Source organism: Galeopterus variegatus, unplaced genomic scaffold, assembly GCF_000696425.1.
Source record: "Galeopterus variegatus unplaced genomic scaffold, G_variegatus-3.0.2 Scaffold2954, whole genome shotgun sequence".
Classification (NCBI taxonomy): Eukaryota; Metazoa; Chordata; class Mammalia; order Dermoptera; family Cynocephalidae; genus Galeopterus; species Galeopterus variegatus.
In genome coordinates, this window is record NW_007729065.1 from 194,095 (window position 1) to 207,139 (window position 13,045).

Here is a 13,045-nt window from a genome sequence, read left to right on the forward strand (position 1 = left end):
TTTTTTTTTTTTTTTTCCGTGTCCGGCAACGGATCACAACCCTCAGTGTTGCGCCCGTACCGGACCGGGATCACAACCCTCGGTGCTGCGCCCGCACCTCACTCAGCCAGTGAGTGGGAACCAGTCTGTATGTGGGATCCGAACCCTCGGCAGGAGCACCGCCGTGCTCTCAAGTGGCGCACTGTAGCAGTGCGCCACCAGGCCGGCCCCCTAGTTTTGGATTTTTTAAAATTAAAAAATATCGTATGTTTGGTTGGACTCTCTAATATTCTGATAGGTGGGTATATTAAAGGTAGGGAAAGAGTAATATTTCTTTTTTAAAAGATAAGATTTTCTGCTTTCAAGCAGACAAGACCATGTCTATTAAGTTAAAGTTAAACAAGCTAGCAAAAATCCTTCCATTTGAGACTGCTCTGGAGGCTAAAGTCTTCCTCATCCTTTGTACAGCTTGAATTTTTCAGTCAGCTATACGATATGGGGGACCATTAGCAAGACCCAGCAGTCAGCTATACGATATGAGGGACCATTAGCAAGACCCAATCAAAGAGCGGTTAAGATTTTAAAAATTAGAGTAATTGACTTTAATTTATTACAGAGTTAGAAGAAATAAGCCTTCCAGGTATCTATGATACTGTTAGCAAATTTATATTAAATGCTACTTTGTCTCGGAATCTTCATTCATCACCAGACCATATGAATAGACTTTGTTCTTAAAAGGTTTACTGTAGCCAAGCTTTTTAAAACAATGGGCAATGCTTTTGATTTTATAAGCACTTAGGTTTACAACTGTTTGTTTGTTTGTTTTGTGGTTATCTCATTAATTTGGGTTAGGTTTTTTGGTTTGTTCCTTCTCTGTTTTGTTAATTCAAGACTTGGGTTTTGGGTTTTTGTTTTGTTTTGTGTACATTTTTGTCAATTATTTTTACCAGATATTTTTGGCATACAAATAATAACCAATAAGGTGGGACCCAAAATACTGAGATTTTAAAAATATTATTTGCAATTCCTTGATAAATGTTGAGAGAAGAAACCTTAGTTTTTAAAGATACAAAAGACAAAATTATAAAGGATGGCTAACAAGGAACACATCACTTTTAGAATTTGAAAATCTTTCAGAAATGATGTTATTTTCCACCTCTGTTGAGGCTGATTCTGTGCTTCCTATGCCATGGAAACAGGAAGAGAATAACTTTCTGTAGAAATATTAGGATATTAAGCTTAAGGATAGTAGTAAGCAAAGGGGGGAGCTTAATATATAGTCTATAGTGCTTCCCACTAGAATGGATATGGGTGTTCATATGTGTGTATATTTTTTCACAATACCATTTATCAACATCGTATTCTGTTCATAAATCAGTGTGTGGAGAAATTTTCCTATTTAACATAAAACTGTCTCTAAGAAGATATACCACAGGAAAATATCATCTCATTTCTCTGTGGCTCCAAATCTACCACTGCTCCTGGCATTCACATTCTACAAAATGGTTACAGTCTTCACAAGGAATTTAGAATAAGCAAAGGTTAAAATACCATAAAAACAAGGTCTCATGTCAAAATATGACTTCTGTGCCTTAGGGGGGGATATGTAAACAGTTAAGAAGTCTTATCCAGCCTACAAGAGAACTAGATTCACAGTGGGAGAGGGTAGGGCAGAGAGAGATTTCTTATGGTCCAGGCAGCTTTCAGCGTTGTCTTTAAATTTGATGGAGTTAAGAAATGCCAAGATAATCAGAATTTCTTTATTAATATATAATATTAAAGCTTCTCTCAAAATCCAGTACTTATATCTTTCTTTCAAAGAAGGTTGATTGAGATTAATTGCCTAAAAACATGAAAATGGGGAAATGAAAATTTAGGTTTCTTAGAAGTTTTACTTGGGGGGAAAAAAAACAGAAAAGCAACACCATGACATCCTTATTTTAGGAAAATTGTAACCGAATTCCAGGGGAAAATATATAGCTATTGAGCATGGATTCTTTTTTTTTTCTTTCTTAATTCCTATTGATAGTATGTTGAACTCTAGATATAAAGGTAAAAAATATAAAAAGTAGTTGTGTTAAACTGGGAGAATTAGGGAAGACGTTTCTGATATGATGGTATTTGAACAGAGACCTGAAGGAGGTAAAGGAATAGATAACTGTCAGAAGAGAATTTCAGGAAGAAGGAACTGCAAGTGCGACACCCTCAGGCAGAAGAGTTTTTTGAAAAAGGGAGCCAGTATGACAGGGAAAGTAAACAAGAAAAAGGTGGTCAGAGAAGTCAGAGGTTAGGGAGATGTGGTGGTATAGGGGTTTGGAGATGGGGCAGGGGCAGACGATGTAGGCCAGGTATGCTATTGTAAGGGGCATTGGCTTCCATTGTGAGTGAATTGGAATGACTAATCATCATTTAAAAGTATTTGAACTTATTAGGTTCAATATTTTTAAATGATCAAGATGTGTAGACTCTTCATTATTTTCTTAATTTGCATTGCAAGAAAAGAAATTGCTGAGTAAAAGGGTTTGAATGTTTTAAAATCTTTGAAACATTTTATCAAATTGTTTAAAAGAAATAGTGTACCAGTATTCACTCCTACCAAAATTTTGTCCATGTTGCACATTACCAACATTAAAATGATCGTTATCATTTCTTCTTCTGCTGTTCTGATGGCCTAAAAAAAGTATCAGTTTTTACATAGTAACTACTGAGGATGATCATATCTTTCTTGTTTCAATAAGTATGTAAACAATTTGCCATTGTGTTAATGTTATTAATTCATTTTCATATTTGTGGTAAATATGTTTTTCCCAGTTTAGATTTAGTGGTTTTTATTTTTATTTATAATATTCTTGTATATACACCATTCTTTATAATCTAACATATTTCTTTTTCTTTTTTCTTTTTAAAGAAAGTCCACCATTCTGTGATCAGATTCATACTCTCCCTTTGTGTGTGTTAAAGTGATTTTCTTTTATTCCCCATTATCAATGGAATAACATTCTACTCTGAATGCTAAGTAGCATAGCTTTAGGTTATAAGGTGAAGTGAAGATCAATTTTTTTCCTCCAGCACCATTTATTGGATAATATTTTTATTCCCCAGTGATCTGTGATGGTACCTTTATATTAAATTCTAACAATTTTACTTGATCAAGATTAGAGACTGAGGCCCAGCTTCATCTTTGTGTCTGGATGTATATTTCATAAATGTGTGTGAAGACTTGGAACTTTTTTCCCTGTGGGGTATAACTGATATATTTGAATTTGCCCAGTCATTTGATTTATTTTTATTTTTATTTTTCTTAATTCAATTTTATTTATATTTATTTTTGAGGGGTACATTGTGGTGTTTCAATACATGCATATACTGCACAGTAATTCACTTAGGGTAGATAGCGTAGTTTTGTCTCCATTAGTTCACCCTTAATCTTCCCCTCTACCATAACACCTCCCAGCCTCTGTTAACCCATATTCTACTCTTCTGTTGTTGTTGTTTTTAAACACGCAAAGATTAACATCCTTATAGCAAAAAGAACTCTTAAAATGAAGTAGAAAAATCTAAACAGAAATTTGGTGAAGGACATGAGCAGATAAGTCACAAACCCCAAAGAAATACATGTGATTAATAAGTACATTCTAAGATCTGGCTGGGGATGCGGGTGAGGCTGGCCCAGCCCCTGTCTCAGGATCCCAGGCATAGGCTGGCTCCGTTGCTGACCTGGATGCTTCCTTAGTTATTTCTGATTTTATGCTTTTGGCCCTTTGGGTTTTTCAAGAAGTTGTTTGATATGTGCATTTAATTATGTTACAATAATCATTTCAATTTAATTCTGCATTTAGCTGATTTCATTGCTTATAGCTAATAGCTTTAGCCTTTCTGACTTCTACATCTTTAAAAATCTTAGTTTTAATTAATCCATAAAAAAGTTGGAAATATTGAACATTTTTGAGTAATTTTTTAAAAAACATACAGAGGCGGTATGTATATTTTCTGAACGCTAGCCTATATAAAAATGATACTTGATAATATGACAATTGAATAAGTTAACTAGATATAATATTCTTGAGAGAACAGCCTTATTTCTTCAAAATTTTGTATAAATTGGTCCATAAAGGAGCAGAACTCTCATGAGATACTATTTATTTCTTATGTAGCTTTCCACTTAGTACCTTTTATCACAGTTATTTATGCAGGTCTCATCTCCCCTAACTATATGATAAGCTCTGTGCATTCAGTAAATGGTTCTGAGTAAATGAATGTAATTTGAATTCATAAATTTTACTTTATAATCAGCACTTTTATAGAATATTGCCATATCGCCTTGGAAAATCATTTTATTTATGTTATAGTAAGGGAAGTATTCTAGATGATCTGTGGTTTGTTCCAGTTTAGAAGTTTTACTGCCTGTAATTCTAAGTTTGTGTGTGTGTGTGCATGTGTATATAGTATTTCAAGAAATTGTGCAGCCCATTCAGTTGTTCAGGTCTATTAGATATTTATTCACTTATCTTAATCGTTACATTTGTTATAAATCATTTGAAGAATTATAGATATATAGTCTCATAATCATAGGCGAGACTAGAGGTGTTATATTCAATCTCAAACCTAACCCTTTAAAAGAAGCATGGACCTTAACTAGGAGTAAAGAAGAAAAATTTACTAAAAAAAATTTGCCAGCAAATATGCGTACAACTTTGTTGAAAGCCCATTTCATGTATGCATATTTTTGCTTATTAAATATAATGCTACTTAATTCTCTATTTCCAGGCTTATAAATCAGTATGAATGTAGTTGTTTTTTTTTTAAACATGCCTATTGATTCTTCACTGTGAAGTTTGCTGTTCAAAGACATTTTACACATTAAAATAATCTTTATAATATAAACTTTATCTTATCAAATAATACTTTTGCGTTAGTTTACCTTTAGGCTTAATAGACTAACAAATTATTTTTTCCTACGGACTAGTAAAAAACATTTTTACTAAAGGAGCTTTCCCTGCTTGACTAATTATATTAATTTAGGTTTTAGTGAAGTAAAAATCTGATTATCAGTCACACTCTAATATTTAATTAGTTTGAACATATGTACATCCTTTCCTGGCAACAACTCTTTTGGAGTTATTTTAATTCAAAATTAATTTTAAGTCATTAATGAAATAATAGTATAATTGGAAATATTATGAATTTAACGATAATTTAACAGAAATAAACATTATTTATAATGAAAAAGGGTCATGTAAGCATAATTTGTTGACCATATTTAGCTGAGAGATAAATCAAGCAGATAACAATAAAAATTATTTGGGATTAAACAAAACACATTATGTGTAATATAAAATTATTTTACTGAAAATAGATACTTTATGAAGTATTTTAGCTGAGAGATAAATCAAGCAGATAACAATAAAAATTATTTGGGATTAAACAAAACACACTATGTGTAATATAAAATTATTTTACTGAAAATAGATACTTTATGAAGTACTACTATTGTAAAAGATAATATCCAAGAGAAATAATTATAGTTGGTTGAGGAGATTTCTTTTTAAACCTTTTTTACTTATAAAATCAATATATTATCCATTGGTAGGAAGGACATAGGAACGTTTTTGCTCCAGGATATGAGTACCAGTAAAACTTATTAAGATATTAATGCAAACACAGTATCTTTGGAGATTTTAATTTCTCCTATTTTAGAACCGACTGAAAGATGTAAATGCTTGGGTGGATAATAGGATGTTACAGTACATGAAACACATTCTTTGTACAACAGTAATAAACTAACAATTTTTTCTAAACTGTATATAAGCCACACAAAATGAATTACTTAGCAAATGAGAATTCTGAAAGTTTTTAATAGCTGACATTGCTGTAGTACCATTTCTGTGCATTAGCAGAGATAACAGACTGATTTAGAAATCATCAGTAAGCTATCTACCTCCTAAGTCATATTAGCACCTGAAGGAAATATTAGAGAAATATATCACTTAAGCCTGCCTGAATTTATTTTCTGGCTTCATCACCTACTATGTCACCTTGGGCAAGACCCTTAACTTCACTGTGCTTCCATTTCCTCATTTATAAAATGGGACACTAATACTAATTGCATAAACGTACTTTATTTCTCCAAATGGAGTATAGGTTGATTTATAAAATGACATCATCAGTAAGCTATCTACCTCCTAAGTCATATTAGCACCTGAAGGAAATATTAGAGAAATAAATCACTTAAGCCTGCCTGAATTTATTTTCTGGCTTCATCACCTACTAACTATGTCACCTTGGGCAAGACCCTTAACTTCACTGTGCTTCCATTTCCTCATTTATAAAATGGGACACTAATACTAATTGCATAAACATACTTTATTTCTCCAAATGGAGTATAGGTTGATTTATAAAATGACAGAGAAGTAGAAAAGACTATTTAAAAACACCTTTTATCAGAGAATTATTTCTTTTTGGATATTACCCTCCACCATAATACTTGATTCAGTAAGGTGGCATATTCACTCTCACATCTGGATCTGGGGCCCTAATTCAGTTTGCATTGCCAAGACTTGGAGAACTGGAGGACTCTTGAGTTAGACTCAGTATCTGCTGAGCACACTTTGAGAGATAAGTCATTACTAGAAATGCTAGCCAAAACTGAAATGCTATACATAAGATAAATTTTCACATTTTAGACCTTTTATTTTGAGCAGATTTTTACCAACAAAAGGTTGTACAAGAAAACTTATTTATGATGAATGGATATTATGCGAAATTCCTATGTCAGACTTTACAAACTTTCTCATTGTAATGACTTGTGCATAATAACTCTTTCATTGATTTATTTATCTTTTAAGAGTATGTACATGTATATGTTTATATCCCTCCCCAGAACTGGGTAGATAAAGCTGAAAAACAAGATCTTCTCTCTGATACACTTGACCTATCAGAACTTTTCCACCCAGACACGTTTCTTAATGCTCTTCGCCAAGAAACTGCAAGGTAATTAAAATGAAATACCTTATTTATTTGTCCCTGTAAAAGTACCTTATTTATTTGCTTTATTTGCTTCTGACCACATTGCCTTGATTGTCAAATAAATTTATTGTTGAAGTCCAAATAGTTTTTTCCTCATTCTTTATTTTTAATAACACAGTTAACTTTTAGTTTTAAAAAAGCATTAATTATGATGTATTTTATCAGAATTGAAAAAAGATGAAATTTAACTTATATAATTTTGATCATTTATCTAGACCTGTGCTGTCCAATATGGTAGCCAGAAGTCACATGGATCTGTTTAAATTTAAATTAATTAAAGTTAAATAAGATTAAAAATTCAGTTTCTCAGTCACACTAGCTACATTCAAAGTGCTCAGTATTCACATGTAGCTGGTGGCTACCATTTTGGACTGCGCAAAAACATTTTTATCTTTGCAGAAAATTCTATTTGACAGCTCTGACTAGCCTTCTTGGTGGAAAACAGGACTTAGTGGTTAAGATCAGCCTCTTTTTTATACCACATGTGGATTATCATCTCATATATAGACTATAATTTTTAACAACTTAGAATGTAATAAAAGAGACACTACCAAAATTATACTGAACAAAATTTAGTTGTTTAGTTAATAAACTTTTATTGAATACCTATTATGTATCTGAGTTTGAGGGTCATGGTCAAAACATAGGATATAAAAATAAAAAGTACATCCCTATCCTTAAGGAACTTACAACCTTAAAGAAGAGACTGATATATAAACTGTTAAGTTTAATAAACTTGTTGTGAAGTCTAAGACATGCATAGTAGAGCATATTATCTCAACATTGGAAATATTTCAGTCTTAAATAGGAATATCTCTGTCTTCAATTACTCTTCATATTTTAATCTCTGAGGATTATTTCTTTGTGACATTTGATGCTTTACTTTTACAGGGCAATGGGTCGTTCTGTGGATAGCCTTAAATTTGTAGCCTCATGGAAAGGTCGACTTCAAGAAGCAAAGCTGCAAATTAAGGTACCAGACTAATTTCAGATGTTTATCAGAGTTTAAAACTTATCACCAACCAAGATAAGAGAGTCCTATCTCAAAGTCACCTATCTTTATAGAATAAGATTAGCACAGATAAATTACCTATGTGAAAAATCAAATCTTTCAAGGTCCATCCATGTTGTTGCAAATGGCAGTATTTTATTCGTTTTTATAGCTGAGTAGTATTCCATTGTGTAGATATGCCACATTTTCCGTATCCACTCATCCGATGATGGACATTTGGGCTGATTCCAGCTCTTGGCTATTGTGAAGAGTGCTGCAATGAACATTGGGGTACAGGTATACCTTCGACTTGATGATTTCCATTCCTTTGGATATATTCCCAGCAGTGGGATAGCTGGGTCATATGGCAGATCTATCTGCAACTGTTTGAGGAATCTCCATACCATTTTCCATAGTATTATCTTTTTTTTTTTTAAAAAAGATGACCGGTAAGGGGATCTTAACCGTTGACTTGGTGCTGTCAGCACCACGCTCAGCCAGTGAGCGAACTGGCCATCCCTAAATGGATCCAAACCCAGGGCCTTGGTGTTATCAACACCACACTCTCCCGAGTGAGCCACGGGCCGGCCCAGAAACAGCTTAACTTGTAATGCAAAATACAAAATCTTAGGGATACAGTATTTGAAAATGTCACTTTTGGTAAAAAAAATGACACAAACCATGAAGTTTTTTAGGTTACCTAGTCTAAAATTCAATTTAATAAATATTTACTGCACAATAAAGTGTGTGTGTGTATAATGTAATACATAAAACATTAAACCAAATCTTGTCCTCATGGAGTTTATAGTTTGTGAGTACATTAGTTAAATGTTAAAAAAAAAAAATCAGGCCATCTATGGTGATCTATTTCCTTTGCAGTATAAATTTTCCTAGCTCTCTTTTCTGTTAAATCCATTAGTTTTACAATCATAATCATTCAAATGTTAAGAATAAAACTAATTAAAAAGTATGTTATGGAAACATTCCCCCTACAACTCTATACTTTTTCCATATCACTAGTTTTTCTTCCATTACCACTCCCTTTGGTAATTCCTTTTTCTCATTCCCATACATAGAATTGTCCTCTTAACACATTTTCCACTGCTAATATGACACTGAGTGTCTTATTATGATTATCTCTCTACATCTATATTGGTTTGTCTTATGAGACTATGATGTCATTGAGGACAAAAACTTTGTCTTATCTATCTTCAGATCCAAGTATAGTGCATGTAATTCAATTTTTTAAATAAATTCAATATAAGACTGTAATTCTTTAACATAGTTAATCTTAGCCAGTTTTTCAGAAGTTCCATTTATATAGTTTTACTTCCCTGTTCAACAAATTTGATTTCATATCACTACTACTTTCTAACATACTATATAATTTGTTTCTTGTCTGTCTCACTTTACTGAAATGTAAGTCCCATGAGAGTAGTAATTTTTTTTCTTGTTTTGTTGTATATCACATGCCTCAAACAATTGCTGTTGCATAAGCCTACAATAGGAGAGGCACTCTAGTAGGAATTCTTAGCCGGAGCTACAGTGGTATAGCATGCCAGAAATCTGATCATTAGTAATAAGCTAGATCTTTCTCTTTTGGCTCTATAGAATGCTATCAAATGCTCACTTAAACCTGAAGGAATTAGAAAGGTTCTCTTTCATCCCTTTGCATTATTATTTTAACCTTAGCCTCTAGCCTATGAGGAGAACTACCTTAACTATTATTGGTGATCAAACACTGTTGCCCAACTGTCAGGAGAGGGAGGGAACACACCACATGTATAACCCAGGTAAGATGTATGAACATGTGTAAACCATTTGCCTGGTTGTGTGGTCTCTAGTCTCAAGTAGCTGTGAACCACACACATAGTGTATAGCATCATTATTCAGATATAGGAGTATAAAAAGCAAGGGAAGCCAGTTTTATTCTGTCAACGTGTATTTATATTTCCAGAACTGTGTTGCCCTGTTCTTATAAAATGGGAATAAAGTTATGCATAACCAGAAAATCTCAAGCTCATATATTATGTTCTACAGATGATGGAAAAAGGCTGACAATCATAATTTAATTTGTTTTACATTTTTTTCTTAGTTTTCAATCAAAGAGCCATGTGGCCTTTTAAAGCAATTAATGGAGCTGTCTGAGCCTTGGCTTAGTTATAAATGAATTTAAATATTTATAAAATATTTATTTAAATATTATAAAGATCACTGAGTATATATATATTCATATATACACATATATATTCCTATTATATATATAATTAGGTTTTATTTAGGCAATACTTATTTCTTAATTAGAAATGAAAGTATATTTTGAAATAATGTTCTCCATATCTGGTAAAGGAGAATTCTTTCATTTTTCATTTGGGATTCATTAAAAGATATTTTATTGTTAAAAATTAAAATAGTCACTGTGTGTGTGTGTATATATATATGTGTGTGACCAAATCTTGTCCTCAAGGAGTGTACAGTGATATATATACAGTAACATAAATAAGCTTGGTATGATGACTTGAAAATAATTATGTCTTTTTGTTGGTAAGCTAATATTTCCACATACACTTACAACTTCAATTTAAAATGCCATTTCTATGCATGAGATTTAAGATAATTCAACAGAATTTTTCCTCTTTTTGGTTCATTCATGTGAGCTATAAAAGCACATTTTCTATCCTTCTCACCTGCAGATTCCAGAAAAACTTATTAGAGAAGTCATCTTTGTAAACCCCTCACTCTTGGCACTTGGCAAAATCACTAAGTTAAATGGGGCTTTTAGGCTTCTTTTAATTTTTCAACAGAGATTGTTTTAATAGAACTTCGGATATGAATTGTACTTGAAGTTTACTGTCACTCTAGAATTTGATTCTTTTTTTTTTTTTTTGATCTCTACTACCCTAGACTGAGTTAAGCTAGTGAGGCTGTAGTTCTCCAAATCAATCAATATCTTAAACCGTCTAGACCTACTTAAGAGAACATATTGTATATATTGATTTTCAGATCCTGAACATGACCCTCTAAAATTTCTTCACTACTATTATTGATTTATTATTTCTCAAAAAGCAGTTGTGAAATTTGGTACTCAAAAATGCACCTGTTCAGCCTGCATGTTAAATCTTCTCCAAGGCTGTGAGAGGATTGGCCTAGCAACATTTCAGGTGCTCAATAAACACATGTGGCTAGTGGATACCGTATTGGACAGTAACTCTAGACAGAGAAGTTAATTCCTCTGGTCTTTAAAGTTCTTTCAGTAATTTCTAATATCTTTCTATTATTAAATATTTCAAACAAATACAGAAGGAGAGAGGATAGTAAAATGAATCTGCGTATTCACAGGTTTTAAGATTTATAAACATTTCTTCTTTTTGTCTTTTTTATTGTCTTTGCTAAAGTAAATTCTGGGCATCATTTTATTTTACCCCTCCATGGTTCGGAATAAGTTTCTTAAAAAAAAAAAAAATCATTATTTTCTTAAACACAATTATTATCTCATGTACCAAAATTAACAATAATTCCTTGGAATCATTTAATACTTAGTCCATAACAATATTTACCAGTTTGTCCCAAAAAGAACTCTTTCTAATGGTCTGTTTGAATCAGAGTCAAAACAAAATTTACACATTGCATTTGGTTATAATGTGCCTTATGTCTTTTTACAAGTAGATCAGATTCCTCCTTTTATTTTATACCATTATTTGTTATAGAAACTGGGTCACTTCTCTATAGAATGATCTACATTCTGTATTCATCTGTTTGCTTCATTATGGCATTATTTAACTTTTGTTCCTCTGTTCCTCATTTCTTATAAATGGAAGTTAGTTCCAGAGGCATGATTTGATTCACTTTTTTGTGGGGAGAGGGCAAGAGTGCTTTGTAGGTGGCACTGTGTTTTCCATTTTGCATTATATGATGAGGTACACAATGTGTTGTTTTCCTATTTTCAGTGATTCTAAGATTGGTCATGTGTACTGGTGGTGACAGCCTGATTCCTCATGTAAAGTTTCCCATCAGTCTTCCTTCTAATAGTTTTAGCCATTAATGATCATTGCATGAATAATTAATTACAGGTTACATACTGGTTCTTCTAATTCTGTTATTCCTTCCACATTTATTAGCTGGTATTCTTCTTTCAAGAAGACTCATCAAGTAGGTCTAGGTGGTTATCTAGATACCATGAAATACATTTTGTGTAGAAAATAAAGAATATATGCTGAATTTTTAAACTTGAACTGGGAATATTCAAAATATGGTGTTGATAACACTATTTCTGGCAGTGTTCAATGACATTTCTTCTGTAAGTATCACTGTGAACTTCTTATATATTTAATGTTTTTGTAAATTGCACTTATTATTCTTTTGCATGTGTACTCATTCCTGGTCTTTGGCTTATACATGGAACTTCTTCATGTTGACCTCTGTATCCTTTTTTTTTTGCGGGGGTGAACCTTGATAGTGAAATAACATCATACAGTAAAATGCACAGATCTTCAGAGTACAGCTTTATGAATTTTCAAAACGTGAACATACTAATGAAACCATTATACAGATTAATTTTATTATTTTACAACAGGTTTTTTTTAAAAAAATACCATTTACAATTAAATAGACCCAACATATTTAGTACAAACCTTATTTTCCTTTCATTATCAGAGATCTATTTAAGATATCCTCTTGCATATGTGTCTACCTATTTTCCTTTATTCTCTTAGTATATCATATTACCTTTTGTAATATACTATGATTGTAAACAATTGAGAAATGCTGAAGATGGCCAAGGGAGATCATGATTCATCCCCTCTGCTCCAAATATATAATAATGATAGATAAAATATATATAAAAAAAAAGAAACCACAAACACAGGCTGGCTTCAAATACAAGGTAAATATGTCATTGCATCATGAACAGGACAGAAAATAAGATTATGAGTGAGGCTGAGAATACAGTTCTATTGAGTTCCAAGTCCAGAAGTAGGAAGTAATGAATAGAGGTTATGACTCTTTTAGAATAAGAGGAATTAATAGTGCAGTATGTGAGATGGGACTGTA

At 32.3% G+C, this 13,045-nt stretch overlaps 1 protein-coding gene across 1 annotated transcript in view; it reads left to right on the forward strand.

The window, feature by feature from the left end:
- LOC103599419 (cytoplasmic dynein 2 heavy chain 1-like) overlaps window positions 1–13,045 on the forward strand; it is a gene marked incomplete at its 5' end in the record, with an annotated part of 226,059 nt that overhangs the window by 193,813 nt on the left and 19,201 nt on the right. The window contains 2 exons of the mRNA XM_008583524.1: window positions 6,860–6,969; window positions 7,897–7,978. Coding sequence (XP_008581746.1) covers window positions 6,860–6,969; window positions 7,897–7,978 — 192 coding nt within the window. The remainder of the gene's footprint in view (window positions 1–6,859; window positions 6,970–7,896; window positions 7,979–13,045) is intronic.